The sequence below is a fragment of the Myxine glutinosa genome, chromosome 1, assembly GCF_964187855.1.
Source record: "Myxine glutinosa chromosome 1, kmMyxGlut1.1, whole genome shotgun sequence".
NCBI classification, from domain to species: Eukaryota; Metazoa; Chordata; class Myxini; order Myxiniformes; family Myxinidae; genus Myxine; species Myxine glutinosa.
The window spans coordinates 178,961,963-178,983,085 of NC_136261.1; the positions used below are offsets into that span (position 1 = coordinate 178,961,963).

General features: G+C 41.7%; 1 protein-coding gene across 4 annotated transcripts in view; it reads right to left on the bottom strand.

Annotated features, from left to right (window-relative positions):
• Positions 1 to 21,123, bottom strand: part of ITGB4 (integrin subunit beta 4) — a 177,898-nt gene that overhangs the window by 125,662 nt on the left and 31,113 nt on the right. For all 4 annotated transcript variants that reach the window (XM_078780662.1, XM_078780657.1, XM_078780648.1 and 1 more), the window contains exons 6-10: positions 18,374 to 18,505; positions 15,580 to 15,676; positions 14,077 to 14,248; positions 13,509 to 13,772; positions 3,310 to 3,399 (exon numbers count right to left, since the gene is read on the bottom strand). In XM_078780662.1, the coding sequence (XP_078636788.1) occupies positions 3,310 to 3,399; positions 13,509 to 13,772; positions 14,077 to 14,248; positions 15,580 to 15,676; positions 18,374 to 18,505 (755 nt within the window). The remainder of the gene's footprint in view (positions 1 to 3,309; positions 3,400 to 13,508; positions 13,773 to 14,076; positions 14,249 to 15,579; positions 15,677 to 18,373; positions 18,506 to 21,123) is intronic.

The following is a 21,123-nucleotide window of genomic DNA, read 5'->3' on the forward strand; positions in this document are numbered from 1 at the left end:
CTCTGCCATAAAAAAAAAAACACTGAACATGTGATTGTTGTTAATGCAATTTATTTACGTGACATCATGGGACACGGATGAGGTGCAAACTTCAGACAGATGTAATGCTGAATATAATTACATGCCCATTTCGGTGTGACATAATTACACAATACTGTGTTGTGGTGAATGATGAAAAATGAATGAATGAAAGTGACATTGTAATGGATTGTTCGTCTCGCCCGCAAACCCAAAAGGTTTGCTGGACGATTGCAACATCCCTGAAGTCTGTGTGTATGTCCACATCTATATATTGTTGCGGATATGAGGACTGTATTTTGTTTTGATTGTGTGTATTATTATTAGTGTTCATTCTGCACCTCCTGCCTCCGGAGTTGTGTAAAGGTCAAAGGGCGTCCCCATAATTAGTCCATAAAGCATCCACACTACAGCCAATCATAGAATACCCCTGTTCAATAGTTATATCTTATTATGTGTTTTAGGGTAAGGCTGTGTCTCCCATTAATTGAAATACTCCATTGCACCAGTGAAAGAGATAGATTCCCTTCATTCCCACTCCCAAAACTTCCATCCCCCCTTTTCATCAATTGCCATTCGCATTGCCAACCAACAATTGCCGCCATTGACCACGAGGCAGGGTTGGGGAAGAAAGGCGGGTCCCCACCTCGTCATAGAGGGGAGGAGTGAGTCAGCCCCACTCAACCAACCACGAACAAGGGGTTGGACTTGGAGAGGGTGTGGAGAGAAACATCGAGGAGGTTCGCGAAGGTTGAGGGGTGGGGCCTATATAACCCGCAGGCAGGGCGTTTCCAAAAAGAGATGAGCTTTTACAGAGAGACGAGAGGAAGTCCAAGCGGTTGAGTCCAAGAGAGGCGCTTTGAGTTGAGTCCGAGAGAAGTCCAGAGTTGAGCTGCAGCTCGAGCCACCGAAACTGCATTTACTGCAGCTCGAGCCACCGAAACTGCACTTACTGCAGCTGGAGCCACCGAAACTGCAGCCACAGCAGCGTGAGGCCTGGACGGCAGTTTGGAGCAGGGCCGCGAAGGAGCGGCGGCTGCCCAACGAGTCGATCGGTTGCAGGACCAGTTGGACCTCCCTATCCCGCCAGCCATCCATCTCCCGCCAGTCCTATCATCATTCCCCGCGTGAGTCTGTCCTTGTTTGTTCTGTCCCTGGGTTAATTAAGACTGTAGGTAAGCTAGCGTTGCACTGTGTATCTAATATCTTCTGTAAATAAACGTGACTGCTTTCTTCCTGCTTATATGTGTAAATAATAAATCCAATTACTCTTCTGTACGTCTTCTTCCTCTTTGTATTCGGTCGCTTTAGAGTTTTCCATATTGAGCAGCCGCGGTGCGATACGGCCAACGTTTGGGTGGAATCGGGTTCTAGTCGGGGAATAACTGTTCGGTCGCGGTAATACCACCGCTCGGTAAAATAACATCCTTTAACCGCGTCCGTAACAATATTTTCACATTAAAATTGTTTCTCTCTGCAACTGTTTGTCCAATCAATGCTAAACTTTAAACGGAGGATGGACTCCCCATGGAGAATATTTTATTGATAACACCAACGTCATAGGTCACATGGTATGATAGCCATATTTGACTATAGGCGAAAATATGGACATCTTCTCCAAAACCACTCAACAAAAAAATGTAACTTGGCAAATGCCATGGAATATATAGTAATAACGATGACATCAGTGAATTGGTATTCCAAACATAATTGGTTGAATCAAAATCCTCATTCAAAAAATCTGAGACTTCATATATCTGATCTATGACTCAATGTGAGTGAAAAATTAAATGTATGACATCATCGGTCACATGATCTGGTGGCCATATTGAAAATAAAAACATTTATTAAATCTTCTTCTTTAGAACCGCTTTACAGATCGATGCGAAACTTCATACATATGATCGACTAGCCATGGGGAATAGTTTGATTTTTTTTTTCATATTAATCTTCATTGATGCAATTTAGCCTTAATATACACAAACGTTGTTGATAAATATCCTAATATAATCAATCAATAATCAATAAAGCTATGGATAATGTCAATGTATATGACATAATAGGGTGCATGGTTGATATGGATATATGGGCCATAATAGTAGAGTGCTCAGTTGACAATGGTATTGTTGTTCAGAATGCGTGACTATGTGCTCTACTGAGTGCCATTCTCATTACAACATGTGATCAATATGGTTTTTGGATGATCCACATGCCGGTGTCTTAGAAAGACTGTTTCAAATTTGTTCGGAACGCCTCGTGTCACCTCTTAAAACCTAAGGGTGCATGAGTTGCACATGCTGAACGATTGTTGGATGAGGAAATTAAGTTGTGTTTAAACTTGTAATCAGATGTTCTGTAAATTCCTCATGCCAACAAGACCCTTGAAATGAATGCTGGAACACGCTTTCAACAATTAGATTATCAATTCTACATGTTAGTTTTTTTTATGGCAGAGACTGTATTAAAATGTCATCATGATTTAAAGCACGACACACATTGAATGAAACTAGCAACGGTACCTGCCCTAAGGGTGGGGCTTCAATTGGGAGGCGCAAATGATTATTTAAACGATTTATATAAACATCCGTTATATCATATCACACGCAGATCATCAAAATCTATACTATTTTAAAAATTCCAATAAAAAAACCACATCACTGTTCATATTGGTAAATATTATTCCATCGTGTTTCAAATCGTGGTATCAACTGTACGCTTTTCTTTAGGAAAAAAAAGGGAATGATTTTGTACCTCTTCTTCAGCTTAGAACTTCAAGATAGACGTGAATAAATACTGTGAATAAATAAATAAATTTTGTATACTAGAATTGTCGCATTAGTGCAACTAGCAACGGTACCCGCCCTATGGGCGGGGCTTCAATTGGGAGGCCCAAATGAAAAGGCAAAATATTAGAAATTGAGGCTTTTTTTGTTTTAAACGATTTATATAAACATCCGTTAAATCGTATCACACGCAAATCATCAAAATATAAACAGTATTTGTAGAATTTCAATAAAAGCCACATCACTGTTCATATCGGTAAATATTATTCCATCGTGTTTGGAAAAACTGGAAAATTAGAGGAAAAAAATGGAAAAACAATATAGCCTATTTTACTCTCGGGGATCCCAGGATTACCCACCCAAAATATCGAGGCGATCGGTTCAGCCGTTTTTGCGGTACCTTTGAACGGACGGACAGACTGACGGACAGACAGACGGACGGATGGACATTTGGTGAATTATAGTAAGATGAAGGATGAGAATTCGTGAAAGTTCCAGTTGTTCTTACTTTGAAAGAGCTCTTGAGGATTTCCATGATGTTGCTGGAGTCATCGTCGAGCTCTCCAATTGTTGAGTCCGGGAAGAAATGAGACAGACGCTGCAATACAGTGTTTTTGAAAGTTTGTCAACAACAGCACATCAGTGGGAATAGTAGATTTAAAGAGGGATGTTAATAATAAGCCAGCTATAAAAGCATTCCTTCTTGAATAATATATGAAACAGTTTTATTTAATGATATGTGAGCAATTAGTCTCATGAGAAGTAAACTGGGCTATTCCACATACAATGTGAAATTGAATGAAGTGCATAAAAGTAATCATTCCAGGTCAATACTACTTTGGTGTTTATGGTAGTGTTCAAAAATATATTTGAGGCTTATACTGAGCTTCGTTCAGTGCGAGTTGAATGAGATTCCAAATTGGAACCTGAGCTTTAAAGCTCGTATTTTCGCAGAACTTGTGTCATGTTTGATAGATAGGATAGTTCACTTCTCAGTCATTCAATTTTGACATCATGTTCCACAAATCCTGGTTCGGAGTTTGCTACATCGAGACATCGGATTGGCAGTTCCTCCTTCAAGTTCATCAAAGCTAAGTTTCCCAGAACAGATACGATGAGTCTTACTTTTTTATATTAATTCCTGCGTTGCCTGTCGTGTTTTCGTCCAACGTCGAAACGTTCCTCGAAGCAACTAGCATTCGCCTCCTAGAAAGCAAATACGACTGAAGGCAACCTCAGATCATTCCATAAAGCATGCAACAAGTGTGTGTCTACTCTCAGGAGAGCCAAAAAGCAACATTGGTTCAACGTCAGGAATGAACTTTCAAACTCATCTCCCTCCTCCAAAACCTGGTGGTGCCTTGTTAAGTCTGTATCTGGTGTATGCAAGCTCCCCTTCCATCCCTTCCCTCTCTTCAAATGGCACCACAGCCGACTCCATTCGTGAGAATGCTGAATGCCTCAATTATGTGTTTGCTTCCAGATCTTGTGTCCTCAACCCATCACTCTCGGTATCCATGCCCATGTCGTACAAAACTGCTCCTGGGCCATGAGAAGTTGGATAGGTTTTTTTCAAACCCTCGACTCTGTAACTGGAAAGGATGGCATCAGCTCACATGTCCGAAAAGCCAGCTCTGCTGCTCTTGCACATATCAATCGCAGTTGATATGAATTATTTCCTTTTCTCCAATGACTCCATCTCAGCTGATCAATGTCGATTCAGACCAGGTCACTCTACTTTGGACGTGCTGCTTCTACTTGTGCAACAATGGATGGAGGCCCTCGGTGTCATATATGAGATCAGGGCCGTTTCTTGAGACATCGAGCTGAAGCTTCCCATATAATCTGGCATCCTGCCTTGCTCTCCAAACTTTCTGTCTATGACATTCAAGGCCAACTCCACACTCGGTTACTGACTTCTCCCACTCTCATAGCCAATATGTGGCTTTCAATAGAATCCTTCCATCTCCTTGCCCGGTCAAGGATGGGGTGAACCAATGCAGAGTTATAGGCCCAGTCCTATTCCTAGTCTTCATGAACAATATATCTGACTCTCTGGAAAATCCTCTTTATCTCTTTGCTGATGACTCTACCCTCTGCCGTGATATCACTCATCCTTCAGATAAACAGGCACCAGTGCCTTCCCTCTCTTCAAACCTTGACAAAATCACAAGCTGGCCAAACTTTTAGAATATGTCTTTTAATCCTGAGAAAACCCACACTCTCTTTCAGCTGTTCACCACCATCTCAGATCGTTTCCAATCGAAAACCATGATCTTTTCTTCACCCGTTAATCCTCCTCCCTCCAAAATTTTGTTTCTGTATCCATCTTATCCACCTGCTGCACTCTTCCTTCCCCTCAATCTTACCCATGCATCCCTTGTTGTCAGTCTCCGTTTATTTTCTCCCGTAGCTCTACTGTTGGCATTTCCCCTTCTCTTTCTGCTGTTCCTTTTGTGATGTTGCATCCTAATCCATTCTGGGTCCTAGGTCTTCCACGAGCCTAGACTCTGTATACAAAAATTGTGTATATATATATTTACTCGCTGCGCTCGCCTCACCAAGCGTCGTTACTGAGGAACGGGCTTATTTTAGCTGAGGATAATGACTGTACCTGAGTTGCTGTGTTGTCATGATTTACACCAATCATAATACAAACAATTATTTTGCACAAATGTATTTGTTGTGTTTGTGATATTACATTTTTATAAGCAATTTAGGTTGAAGATTTAGGTTGAATGTTTTTTTTTCAAGAAAGAACCCCTCAGCACATACATAGGGGAGGGGTAGGTGCAGACTGGAAATTTGGGATGATTACACCTCACCACCATGTAATTCAAAACACCTCACCACCACGTAATTCAAAACACCTCACCACCAAGTAATTCAAAACATCTCATCACCAACTAATTCAAAACACCTCACCACCACATAATTAAAAACACCTCACCACCACGTAATTATAAATACCTCACCACCACGTAATTCAAAACACCTCACCACCATGTGATTTTAAAACACCTCACCACCATGTGATTTAAAAACACCTCACCACCACGTCATTTAAAAACACCTCACCACCAAGTAATTCATTCATTCATATATTCACCACCACGTAATTCAAAACACCTCACCACCACATAATTAAAAACACCTCACCACCACGTAATTATAAATATCTCACTACCAGGTAATTCAAAACACCTCACCACCATGTGATTTTAAAACACCTCACCACCATGTGATTTAAAAACACCTCACCACCACGTCATTTAAAAACACCTCACCACCACGTCATTTCAAAATACCTCACCACCACGTGATTCAAAATACCTCACCACCACGTGATTCAAAACCACCACAACGTTATTAAAAACACTTCACAACCACGGAAACAAAAGTTTGAGGGAGTCGTTAAGTGACAACACAGACACTGCCCAGATGTGTAGATATATAGATAAATGACTGTACCCGAGTTGCCGTTTTGTCATGGTTTAAACCAATCATAATTCAAACAATTATTTTGCACAAATGTATTTGTAATATACGTGATATCACATTTGATAAACAATTGAAGTTGAAAAAAAAAATTCCCCAAAAAATTCCAAAAATAAATAAATAATAATTTGGAAAATTTTTCAAAACAATACCCTTTGGACATACCGACGGGAGAGATATGTGCATACCAGAAGTTTGGTACGATTTCATAAAAGTTTGAGAAAGTAGTTCAGTGACAACACAACACAGGACAGGACAGACGCTGCACAAATATATATATATATATATAAAGCTGTGTAATTGCTGTGTAATTGCTCAGCTGTGTAATTAGTCCATACAAGGTATTTTATATACTGTATATAACTATATATATATATATATATATATATATATATATATATATAACCACCTTTAGAGGCCATTTTTCCCCGCAAGCGGGGGTTGGCCTTTTTCGGGGACCGTGGTTGTTGTTTTTTGGTCCCCTTTTTGAAGCAATGTTTTACGGCCGGATGCCCTTCCTGACGCCAACCCTTTTTGTCGCCTTTTTACGACAAACAGGGAATTACCAGTGAACTGGTACTCAATTAGCCGACCTCGGAAGGATGACAGGCTGAGTCAACCCCCCTGGCATTAATTCGGCGATCGACCGGGATTCGAACCCAGGATCCTAGGATCCTAAGCCCTCACCCTAGCCGCTTGCCCAACACCAGGGCTATATACAGTATATAAAATATAAAACCAGCACCATTATATACAGTACATACCCACCAGCACCAGCACCCGCACCAGCACCAGCACCAGCACCAGGGATATATACAGTATATAAAATACCCACCAGCAAGATGTACCATTCCCTCGTTCCTTATGTTGATCATTTGTCCCACTTGGAAAATTCACTTCCATCTTTGCTGCCTGACTCTTCCTGGTATTTAATTAGTCCATACAAGTCCATGGCCATATTGGGGACTTGTTTCTGGTTAGGTTATGGAAAAATGCATGTTCAATATTGTCTATATTGAGGTTTTGTAGGATATGTTCCTCGTGTTTTATGGAAAACTATTTATTGAATAAATGTGCCATTTGCCATGCCCGTTCGTTTTCATGGTCATCGTTTTAAATGAAACTGCCAGAACTAGTGAGGTGACACTCATCTTGTGTCTGCTATTGATGGGAAGAATCAGAGAGGTCGAGTGAGTGCTAGATCAGGCGAGATAATTGGGTGATGCTTCATCCCTGCTCTGTGGTTCATTCAGCCAATTGGACCTTTTGGCTTTTTGGAGCCATCTCCATGTGTACACAATTTTCCTTGAGGATACCAAATGTAAGGTGTGCACACATGACAAAATGGTGTCAGAGTACACTTAAAATTTGCACCTCAAAAGAGGATTTGTTAATGCTGTACATAAATTTAAATAAAAATGGAAACATGATTTTTTTTTTTTTGATTGGTAAAGTTTTATGGAGCTGTTCCTGGCATGACATAGCTGCTGCAGAATTTTGATTTTGGAAAGTAGGGGATAGCACGTTAAATAGCCACAATGACAAAGGACATGATGGTAATTGGGTCAGGAGACGCACTTACACTAGAGGGGCCAACACCAGTGTCAAATGGGTTGGAAGTAGGGTCAGAATTATAAAGTCATCTACAGTCACGTGAAAAAGTAAGTACACCCCATGTAAAGCTTTGACTTTTTCAACATATTTCAACATACAGCTATTTGATCTTCATTTCAACAATATTGATAGATAAAGGTGATAAAATATAACAAATATCATGAAACATTTACATTTTGTAGTCCATTGTATAATTTAAATAAACATAAATGCAAATTTCGCATGTGGAAAACGTAAGTACACCCCTACATTTATCACCACTTCAAATACCTAAAATTTGGTGCAAATTTGGTGCTCAGGTGCAAATGAGTAGAACATCGTTAGAGAGGATCTTGGAGGAACCTGTCTTATTTAAACCTCAGACATTTAGTTTGGTTTGCTCTTTGTTGTTGAAGTGTGCGGCGTCACCATGCCTAGATCAAAAGAGCTCTCTGATGCCTTCAGAAAGAAGGTTATAGATGCCTACGAGTCTGGGAAGGGATTTAAAAAGATCTCCAAACAATTTGAAATCAATCATTTGATTGTCCGGAAGATCATCTACAAGTGGAGAAGATTCCAAACAACTGCCAACTTGTTCAGGCCAGGCCGCCCCAGCAAGTTCAGCCCGAGAGCAGACCGCAAGATGCTGGAAGAAGTCTCTAAGAACCCCAGAATGTCATCACGGGACCTACAGGTAGCTCTTGCCACTGTTGATGTCAAAGTGCACGAGTCTACCATTAGAAAGAGGCTGCAAAAAATTTGATCTACATGGGAGGTGTGCCAGGAGGAAACCTTTGCTGTCCAGAAAGAACATCAGGGCAAGACTAAAGTTTGCCAATGAACACCTAGGCAAAGACCAGCACTTCTGGAACAATGTGCTCTGGACAGATGAGTCAAAGGGAGAGCTATTTGGCCACAGTACTAGAAGACATGTTTGGCGAAATCCAAAGACAACATTTGACCACAAGAACCTTTGACCAACTGTAAAGCATGGTGGTGGAAATATTATGGTTTGGGGCAGCTTTGCTGCATCAGGGCCTGGGCAGCTCACCATCATAGAATCCACTATGAATTCTTCATTGTACCAGAGGGTGCTTGAGGATAATGTGAGGCCATCTGTCAGAAAGTTGAAGCTCAACCGAAGGTGTACCTTGCAACACGACAATGACCCTAAACATACCAGTAAATCCACCAAGGAATGCCTGAAAAGAAAGAAATAGAGGGTTCTGGAATGGCCAAGTCAAAGCCCGGATCTAAATCCCATCGAGATGTTGTGGGGGGATTTGAAACGAGCTGTGCATGCAAGAAACCCCTCAAACATCACACAGCTGAAAGAATTCTGCATGGAGGAGTGGGCAAAAATTTCTCCCAGTCGATGTCAGAGACTGGTAGACAGTTATAAGAAACGCCTACTTGAGGTTGTTTCTGCCAAAGGGGGCAATACCACCTATTAGAGCCAAGGGTGTACTTACTTTTTCCACAGAAGGAAATGGCATCTCTGTTAATTTTTTGTTGAATAAATTATTGCAAAGTCAATTTTTCATTGTTTTTTGTTCAATTAGAACACCTTTATCTAGAGATACTGTTTAAATAAAGATCAAATATTGATATGTCCACATATGTTAAAAAGATAACAAACATTTCATGGGGTGTACTTACTTTTTCACGTGACTGTATATGTAGTCACAGGGGACGTGGCCTGAGTAGACGTGGGAGGAAGTGGACGTAACAAAATTTGATGTAGATGTGGTAGAAGCAGAAATTTTTGCAGAGTTGGAGCCAGTGTCATTCATAGTGGAGTTCTTGGGTCAGTGTTATCAGCAGTAGTAGTGGCAGAGGGATTAGTAGTGATGGAGTTAGAATTGGATGTAGAAGTAGTAAAATAAGCAGAAGATGTGGTAGTAAGCACAGCGGCATTAGCAGAAAGGACACCAAGAACACAAAAGGCAACTATATAGAAGCAGAAGAGATGCTAGAAGAGATAGGCATGGCAGGAGCAGAAGTAAAGACCAAAGAAGGATCAAAAGTGGAAACAGTGAAAGAACGGAAACCAACAAGGCATGGCTGCCATGGTGTAAGAAAAACAATGGGAGTTAGGGAAAGGCCATAAGACCATGGCACAACTATGCCTAAGTGGTTGATGCAGGTAGCAATGATAGACCTAAGGGAAGGAATTGACACAGAAAATGGCAGGAGAAGGAAGAGGTGTGGAAGCAGTAGGTGCTGTAGCAGAAAGACTAGGGTAGCCGTCACCTAGGAGGTATGAAAACAATGGGTGGGAAGAGAGGCGGAGAGGGAGAGAGAGAGAGGGAGAGGGAGAGAGAGAGGGAGAGGGAGAGAGAGAGGGAGAGGGAGAGGGAGAGAGAGAGAGAGGGGGAGAGGGAGAGGGAGAGGGAGAGAGAGAGAGAGAGGGAGAGGGAGGGAGAGAGGGAGAGAGAGAGGGAGAGGGAGAGAGAGAGAGAGGGAGAGAGAGAGGGAGAGGGAGAGAGAGAGGGAGAGAGAGAGGGAGAGAGAGAGGGAGAGAGAGAGAGAAAGAGAGGGAGAAAGAGAGGGAGAAAGAGAGGGAGAAAGAGAGAAAGAGAGGGAGAAAGAGAGAAAGAGAGGGAGAAAGAGAGAAAGAGAGGGAGAAAGAGAGAAAGAGAGGGAGAAAGAGAGAAAGAGAGAAAGAGAGGGAGAAAGAGAGAAAGAGAGAAAGAGAGAAAGAGAGCGAGAGAGAGCGAGAGAGAGAGAGAGAGAGAGAGAGAGAGAGAGAGAGAGAGAGAGAGAGAGAGAGAGGTCTGTATATGGATATCTAGAAGCCCTTGCGGGGGTTTGTGAATGGTGGTGTAATGTGCATGACCCGTGTGCTGGACAGCTTGCTTTGCTCGGGTGACCTTTCTTGCTATTTGTTATACTCCTGAGTAATGCTTCTCAATGGAATCTTCTCCCTTCACAACTAATCTGCAGCACCTATAGGATTCACATTTTATAAGCCTGCCCATGGGACAGAATGATGCCAGCAAGCTCAGCTGGCACTGGGCCACACCATACATGCACTTTGTTGTGGTACCTGTATTAATGCTATATGCCGAACACCTTCGTCTCACAAAAATTAGATGTTTTAGCCTTTTGAACTTGCAGTGATCAAATCTGTTTATGAATCTGTCTGTCCTTTGTTATAATGTCCTTTTTTGCATGCTAATTAGTACACAATTTAATTATATTACAATGTACTATTATGCTGCCATTTCTGGTTTCTCTATGTTTGAATGCTTATGATCGGTTGAATAAAACCATTTACTACTACTTATATTACTATTATGACTAATGCTACTATTACTACTACTACTACCACTACTACTACAACTACTACTGCCGCTACTACTACCGCTGCACTTTCCCCTTGTCCACCCCATCAGATAATACCTCGCAGAACTCAAATACAATTTTAATGCACTCATCACAGAATAGAGTAATGCTGTGTTATTTATTTATTACTTGCAAAATCGAAGAATTTTTAAGTATATTGGTCGGTTGCGTTTGTGGTTCTGTCTGTCTGTCTGTCTGTTTGTCTGTCTGTTTGTCTGTTTGTTTGTCTGTTTGTCTGTTTGTTTGTCACCGGCCTACAGGTCACAATTCTAAACCAATTGTCACGAAACTTCACCAAGTTGTATAGGTCGTCCCAATTGAGAAGCCTATTGTTTTTGGGGTCAAAAGGTCAAAAGGTCAACATAGGCCAAAGGTCACCAAATTTGCCAAATTTCTAAAATCCTCAATTTTCATCCGATTGACTTGAAATTTGAAGAGGACTTGCATATCTGGTCACTGAATTCAACCACCAAGTATATTTGAGGTCAACATAGGCCAAAAGGTCAACATAGGCCGAAATTCTAAAATCCTCAATTTTCACTCGATTGACTTAATTTGAAGAGGACTTGCATATCTGGTCACTGAATTCAACCACCAAGTATATTTGAGGTCAACATAGGCCAAATTTCTAAAATCTTCAATTTCCATCCGATTGACTTGAAATTTTAAGAGGACTTGCATATCTGGTCACCGAATTCACCGACCAAGTATATTTGAGGTCAACATCGGCCAAATTTCTAAAATCCTCAATTTTCATCCGATTGACTTGAAATTTGAAGAGAACTTGCATATCTGGTCACTGAATTCAACCACCAAGTATTTTTGAGGTCAACATAGGCCAAAAGGTCAACATAGGCCAAAAGGTTAACATAGGCCAAATTTATAAAATCCTCAATTTTCATCCAAGTCACTTGAAATTTGAAGATGACTTGCATATCTGGTTACTGAATTCAACCACAAATTATATTTTAGGTGAACATAGGCCAAAAGGTCAACATAGGCCAAGTTTTTAAAATCCTCAAATTTCATCCGATTGACTTGAAAATTGAACAGCATTTGCACATTGAGTCACTAAATAGGGAAACTAACTATTTTTGAGGTCAAAAGCTCAAAGGTCAACTCAAGGTCAACCTTCCAAAATCATCATTTTTCATCTGAAAAATCGTCACTTTTCTTCCTGTTGACCCGAGCTTTGATCAAGATTGTCAATTTTTATCTTGATGAAATGGACAATTTGCTGTATCAATGGAATTTTTTTCTTGGGGTTAGGGGGTTAGATTTTGCAAGTATCGTGCTCCGCATCACGTCTTCTTGTTTATTTACTGTTAGTGTGCAGCGTTTGTGACTATTGGTATGTTCATGTTTTTTTAAATATTGAACGCTCCAGTCACGGACTATATAGTCCTCATCGAGGCCAGGCCTTAAATAAAACAACTGCATTGATAGAAAAGTGAAGAAAGAGAGAATAGTCTAAGAGTTTTTGAAGAAAAGAGAGAGAATGTAAAGGTGAGGAGTGAAAATGAGTAAGACAAGTGTATGATGAAAAGTGTCTGATGTTTGTTTGCGAGAAAGAGGTTGTAGCTAGCCCAGTAGCTATAGATTGAGTGAGACAGAAAGTAAGACCAGCAATCCGAACATGGAGAGTGTACGATGGTTCCGGGCACCAGTTTAACGCTCCTAAGTCCGAACCGGTAGTGTACTACCCTGGGTGGTTGGTGTTTACAACCTACTACCTAAAAAACCTCATTTGTAAATTTAAACCTTGGTTTCCAAACCTTGTTTGCAAATCGTTAGAGTGGAGACATCTCTTTAACTTTCCATGGAGCCATTTGAAAAAATTGTTCCAAATGAGTATATTGTAGTCAGTAAAGTGTGAGCTTTCCTCCCACACTCGGCTTTAAAATTTACCATTAGGGGGCATGCTACCAATGCTTCACAGCTTGGTGGATATACACAGCCAATCAGAATGCAGGAGTTTGCAGGGCAATGCAAGCTCTTCTAAAACGAAACATTTGTTTTTAAATATTGGACCTGCCGCTCTCTACTAGAACATTCCCTAGACTTACTAACGTAAGTAAAAGTCAAATCAGAAAAGGTACATAATTATTACCATTGACAACATCAGAAAGGATTCTTAAATGTATATCATGGCTTTCCCAGCAGTAAAAACGATGCAATGCAAATGTAATCCATAAATCCATTTATTTTCGAAATTAATAATAGAGTTTGAGTCACATTCTCCAAAAGGAGTATAATGGTAGTTCACACCTTATAATATTCGATGGCATGGTTCGTGATTGCGAAGATGGGGATGATGCTATTTCGAGCAAAATGGCGCACAAGCATCGGGATCGAAGGGTAATCCTGATACTCAGCCATGGTGTAAGTACCATCCCCAGACAGGTGGCATTTCTCGTCATTCCTCTCCAGAATCCCTGCTAGGACATTGGTGCCATCTGCTTCATAATGGAATGCCGACTCGGTGCAAAACACCAGCAGGTGGGTCGTCTCGTTGCGCCAACCGATTTTATTCTGTCCAAAAAAAGTGACGGGACATTATCACATCATAAGAATCATCCTGAGCTTCATTGCTTAAATTTTACTGAGGCATTACATGTTTATTTGTTGTTTTAAGTCATTCATCATTGGCTCACACTAATATAATGAGGTTGTGATCGGCTTGCATACTTGTGGATATGAAGTCTGAAGGGTCCACATTACTTTACATCAGTTATAATATTTTTGGTTTACAAAATCTCAGCTCATGTAAGAGTCAGGTGTTAGAGGATAAAATGGCAACATACTGACAACATCAATATACCGGATGTTTCCTCACCTTACACACGGCCACCTGCAGCATGGCATCAAAACCACCTTCTGGTGCATCTCGATTTCCCGAAATCCCCTGATCTTTCAATTGCTCAATGAAATCTTTGATTTCCGCCGTCAGTGGGATGACATTCTTGAAGGAGAATGGCGGATCACTATTTTTCCACGGTTTAAGTAATCTGCGGATTGAATTTCATGCATGATGATAACACAATGAGAAAAAATACCCTAGTGAAGAAGTTGAGCTGTGTGCAAATATTAGAGCTTTCCACGGTTGTTTTGGCTTGAAGCTCAAAACCAGCGACCACACACTGTAGCAATTTATCCATGGGACTCCAACAAGGCTTAATGACCCAATACCACGGGGATTTTGTCCAAGAGCTGTCTTGGGTTCGCCTCCTAACCGAGCGCAATTTGAAAGGTATTTGTCCAATAGAAACTTAGCCAACCTGAATCATCAAAATCAAGCTAATAAATAAAGAAAGAGCAATCAGAGATTGCAGACCCTCGCCAGGAAGTGTTTGTAGTTTGTGTGGTGTTTGTTCGCTGCTGTGTTTGTGTGGTTTATTGACGACATAGATTTATGCTCAATCCAATGTGTCTGCAAAACCACATGACCGATGCCGTCATTATTTTGTTTTTCTCCACCAATTTATCCCTAGATGACGCTCAAGAAATTTCATCCTGATCGGATGAAGTTTTGTACTTGTCGAATTATGACGTCATAATGGAGGCACCATCATCATTAACATATGTTATTCCCCATGGAGAGTTCTTTACAATGTGCCATGTCTCATTTCTTTCTATGCAGCGCTTTTGGAGATATGGAGGTGCAAAGTTTTTCGGTTTTTCCAAGATGGCGCCCGTACCACGTGACCCATGACATTGCAATTGTCATTACAAAATTCTACAGGAGGCGGGACCTATGGTGAAAATTTCCTGTAAATCCGACCAATGGTTGCAGTGAAAATCATACTTATTCTGTGTGGACAAACAAACAGACAGACAAACAAACGGACCCAAATGCAATACCCTCTCCTCTGGCGAGGGTAACCATCAAAATAAAAATGAACAAACATAAATTAAATCAACAAACCATCCTCATCAAGCTGCGAATAAAACAACTCCTTGAGCGAATCAAGTCATTGCCATAAAATTTCAGTTTCTCAAAAAATCCACAACGGTTTTCCATGCAACGGAGTTTGGATTGTTAGATGGTTTACGAGAGTTGTCTGTTTACTCAAACACGAATAAAAAGAAGCTGATTTGGTGGATTTTAAAATTCTGTTTGAAATACCTCAATTTCAAAGTACACGAGATGATGTCAATGTCAATACGATTACGTGGAAAGCTTCTAGGATTTGCACCATTGTATGCTCGTATTGCGGAGGTATATCGTGTGAATGTCGTAATCGCTTATTAACAACTCCTCAGGATTTGCACAGCCAAATTACATTAGTGTATACTGTATGGCCTGCTTAGCATTCATCCTGCAAATCTGCAAACTTACTTCCCTGGGCGCATGTCTGTTTGTGGAGCAACAACCTTGTCCACAAACTTTCCAAAACCGATCTGAAATTCGTCTGAAATATCCATCATCGCATTGGCTACAAGGAACAAGGAAAAAACACACAACTCGTTTTCTGCATCAGAAACCAAGAAAATACCTTCGAGTATTATGCAACCAGAAATTAAGGCACCACCAACTGGTATTGCTGACATAGGCTATGAGCCAAGGGGGTTGGTCGGTACCATACAGATGGAGTAAGGCTCATTGTGATTTTTAGCAAGATATATGTCCCTAGATATGAAAAAAAAGTGATAGCAGTGTATAACTCTCGGCCATCTCTGTGTTATCACCCGAAATATTATTATACGCCTGCTTCGCTTCGCCAAAAAATGTGATATTTGCTAAAATTGGAATAAATATGTTTTTAAGGACCACAGAGTGCCAATAATTTGCATACTGGATGCCAACTAATATAGTAATAGAAATATAGAACATTTGTGGGGGGTTATTTATCAAAATATTGATATAATGACAAAAAGTATGTTAAATTTAGTGAAAAAGTGGTCGAAATCGCTTCGAGTTCAGAATTCACATTGTACATTTTTGTCAATATTTCAAAAATGAAAACTCCCAGAGTAACATTTGACCCCTCAAAATCTTCGTAAGGAACCACTGCATTGGAATATATCATTACTTTGTAATATGGTGGTTGTTTGGGGCACATATTTTGGCAAAGTTCAAAATATGTTCAACCATACCCCCTAATTTTGATATTTTGGAACGAAACATAGCTTTTGAACATTTTAGGTTTATTCGTCTACTACTTTTGGTATCTCAGTGTAATTTTTGGTATTAGCTAGTATCCTAAAGTAGGTTTGTAACATCAGCTACATTATATTTCACAATGCATGCAAACTTGCTCCACACTCTAGGTTTATCATGATCTCTCGAACAAATACGATCTCGATCTCGATCTCGGCACTCTGTGGTCCTTAAAAACATATTTATTCCAATTTTAGCAAATATCACATTTTTTGGCGAAGCGAAGCGGGCGTATAATAATATTTCGGGTGATAATATTAAATAATATTATTAAATTATTAAAAAATTATTAAAAACGTATAATAATATTAAATCTCACACTCTTACTATGTCTCTCCGAAAAGATCGACTGGACAACCCTCCCATCTACTTTCTCAACAATCCTCTCCAAGAAGTTCTGTCGCTCAAGATTTTGGGTCTCACTATCTGCCATGATCTTTCTTGGGAAAACCACATTTCCAAGCTGGCCTCCAAAGCCAGTCGCCGACTGGGCATCCTCCGTCGTGCGAAGTCCTTCCTCGGCACACCTGAGCTCCTCACCACATACAAGGCTTTCATCCGCAGCTCAATGGAATACTGTTCTCCCCTATGGGCCGGTGCTCCTGCCTCACACCTAGCTCGGCTTCACGCTGTTGAAACCAAAGCTTTCAGAATTATTGGAATCTCCCGCGATGAAGCTATCTCTGAGGGCCTTTCACTCACTCACCGCAGGCAGGTAGGTGGTCTTTCTGTCTTCTACCGACTCCTCTCCGGCCTTGCACCCCCAGCTCTCTCTGTGCTCTGTCCCCCAAATATTCCTACAGGTCGCACAAGATCTGCCAGCAACCCTCTGATGGTTAAACTGCCGAAATCTCGGCTCTCCGCTCACCTTCACTCTTTCATTCCTCTTTTCTCCCGCCTCTGGAACAAACTCCCTCACTCCCTTCAATCCCACTCCTCCCTCCAGGTCTTTAAAACAGCTGTTCACCACCATCTCTTATCTTCCCCCATCCAAAACCTTGATCTTTTCTACCCCCGCTAATTCACCCCAGATCCACCTTGTTTGAAATTCCAACTTCTTTCCTGGAAGTCCTGGCAGTGTCCATATGTTTTATACCTCTCCCACTGCCCCCTTCCCACGCCCCCCCCCCCCCCCCAAAGCCCTCGCCCTCTCTCAGATCTCTCGATGTCTCCATGTCTCTCGGTCCCTGCTCTCAAATGTTGTGTTTGTGTCCTTCCCCCTCTCTCCCCATCTTGTCTACCGCTCCCTATGTTATATGTTTTATGTGTCGGTTTGTCTTTCTGTGTGATTAATGTTCGCTCTTTCACGAGCCTCGATCTTGTATACAAAAAAAAAAAAAAAAAAAAAAAAAAAAAAAACACAGAGATGGCCGAGAGTTATACACTGCTATCACTTTTTTTCATATCTAGGGACATATATCTTGCTAAAAATCACAATGAGCCTTACTCCATCTGTATGGTACCGACCGGTCAAATTTGGGGGGTCTGGCTCATAGCCTAACAAGTAAGCAAGGCTCCGGTCCGTGACCGAAATAAACCGAAGATGAGACCCCACATCATTTTCCTCATTTGTTGATGGAAGTGAGGTGATGATGAAAATTACGTTTTGTCTCACCATCTGCTTATTGGAATCATGTAACACCCTCCTCCTTGTGAGGATACTCTTAACATGTGGTGGTCGAAATGTCGGAAATGAGTTTTGTCTGCTGGACAGAATTCCTAGTCGGTGATGCCTACATTTTTGAATACCTTAGGAGAACTTAGAAGACTACTACGTAAGTGTGATTTAGAAGCATCTGAGGGTATAAATATGCAAAAGCAGGAGTTTTCTCGGCTTGTTGTACACAAACTAAACTGCAGATTCCAGCTTTAAACAAATATTGCATTCTTGGTTCCACAAATATATGCATGAACACCATAACTTAACTTGAGGTCATACTACTCACACCAAATATCCTTAAATAAAGCGAACCTATTTTTTGTCCAAATGCCTTCAAGTTCTCCAAATCATTCTCCATGGAGTTGGAGTTGTCCATCAGGAAGTATAGGTCAACGGGTGCTTTTAGGTACTCAAAGGTCTTGTAATCAAATTCATATGAGTCTCCTGGAAAGAAAGAATGAAGGAATGAAAGAAGGAGAGATTGAAAGAAAGAAAGAAAAAATAAAGAGTGCAAGGAGGAATTAATTAAACAAATAAAAACATGGAAGATCAGAAACATGAAGCGAAATGGTTTAGGTCATCATGCCTGCAATATATCCATCTCGTACGTTATTCATTTTTCTTACGACGTCTATTTCATTAACATCAGCTAATAATTTATGCAATTAAACACTTGTTAAATATTGCTTAACTTGCACTTCACATTTGCATCCTCTCACATACGTATTACAGATGATCTCTCTACAGTGGGATATGTTGCATCCAAATGCTTGTAGACAGACAGGTAAGCTGACTGGTGTCTAGGATGCAGTGCCTCCTTGCTATGGAAGTAACAAAATGGCAGTTTTAGTTGCACAAGGTTGACCATATCAAACCTAGAACCAGACCGTTCAGAGGCAAGCAGACTACAACAGAGCTATCCTGTTTGAGAAAGGTGAAGGAGCATAGATGTTAACTTCTGTGTTTAAAAGTTAGTTGATGATAAAAGATGCACATATTTTTGGCCAAAAGTATACAGTATAAAAAAGCACCAATTACAAGCATGAAATGAAAGACTTGGGACCATTTAACCAGATTAGGTGAAGTAATGGTCAGAGCGTCCGCTCTTCGAGTCTGGATGGTTGTCGGTACATTCATGACTCCGGCCGAGTCATGCCAAAGATTTTTTTAAAGTATACTGTGCTGCTTCCTTGCTTGACAATCAATATGAAAAACAAAAGCTTAGAACATGGATAAACAACCACAAGTTGGCAACCAGACTCTCTACAGTGGGATTTTAGGACCACGGGTCCTAAAATCTTGCTCTGCCGCTCTTTCACACCCTCTCTCTGCTCTCTTCGCCCTCTCTTTTACTCAAGGTCATCTGCCATCAGCTTGGAAATCAGTCAACATTACCGCTTTACACAAAAAAGGTGCAAAACAGATCCTTGTAACTACAGACCAATCAGCCTGCTCCCAATTATTGGCAAGGTCATGGAATCCATCATCCCTTCTGACATCAAATCCTTCCTCTTCTCCAATGGCTTGATCTCTGATCATCAATTTGGATTCAGACTGGGTCACTCAACTCTGGACATGCTGCTTCTGCTGTCTCAACAACGGATGGGGGTCCTCAATGCCAAACAGGAAATCAGAGCTGTCTCCCTTGACATATCTCGTGCCTTTGCTACGGTCTGGCACCCCGCTCTGCTCACCAAACTCTCCTCCTATGGCCAAACAGGAAATCAGAGCTGTCTCCCTTGACATATCTCGTGCCTTTGCTACCGTCTGGCACCCAGCTCTGCTCACCAAACTCTCCTCCTATGGCCAAACAGGAAATCAGAGCTGTTTCCCTTGACATATCTCGTGCCTTTGCTACGGTCTGGCACCCAGCTCTGCTCACCAAACTCTCCTCCTATGGCCAAACAGGAAATCAGAGCTGTTTCCCTTGACATATCTCGTGCCTTTGCTACGGTCTGGCACCCAGCTCTGCTCACCAAACTCTCCTCCTATGGCCAAACAGGAAATCAGAGCTGTCTCCCTTGACATATCTCGTGCCTTTGCTACCGTCTGGCACCCAGCTCTGCTCACCAAACTCTCCTCCTATGGCCAAACAGGAAATCAGAGCTGTTTCCCTTGACATATCTCGTGCCTTTGCTACGGTCTGGCACCCAGCTCTGCTCACCAAACTCTCCTCCTATGGCCAAACAGGAAATCAGAGCTGTTTCCCTTGACATATCTCGTGCCTTTGCTACGGTCTGGCACCCAGCTCTGCTCACCAAACTCTCCTCCTATGGCCAAACAGGAAATCAGAGCTGTCTCCCTTGACATATCTCGTGCCTTTGCTACGGTCTGGCACCCAGCTCTGCTCACCAAACTCTCCTCCTATGGCCAAACAGGAAATCAGAACTGTCTCCCTTGACATATCTCATGCCTTTGCTACGGTCTGGCACCCAGCTCTGCTCACCAAACTCTCCTCCTATGGCCAAACAGGAAATCAGAGCTGTTTCCCTTGACATATCTCGTGCCTTTGCTACGGTCTGGCACCACGCCCTGCTCACCAAACTCTCCTCCTATAGTATCCATGGAAATCAGAGCTGTCTCCCTTGACATATCTCGTGCCTTTGCTACGGTCTGGCACCCAGCTCTGCTCACCAAACTCTCCTCCTATGGCCAAACAGGAAATCAGAGCTGTCTCCCTTGACATATCTCATGCCTTTGCTACAGTCTGGCACCCAGCTCTGCTCACCAAACTCTCCTCCTATGGCCAAACAGGAAATTAGAGCCGTCTCCCTTGACATATCACGTGCCTTTGCTACAGCCTGGCACCCCGCCCTGCTCACCAAACTCTCCTCCTATAGTATCCATGGAAATCTCCACTCATGGCTTGCGGACTTCCTCTCTGGTTGTAGTCAACGTGTGGCCCTGAATGGAATTCTCTCATCTCCCCTTCCTGTTCAGGCTGGTGTTCCCCAAGGCAGTGTTCTGGGCCCTGTGCTATTTCTGGTCTTCATTAATGATCTCTCCGACTCTCTGGAAAATCCTCTATCTCTTTGCTGATGACTCCACTCTCTGCCGCTCTG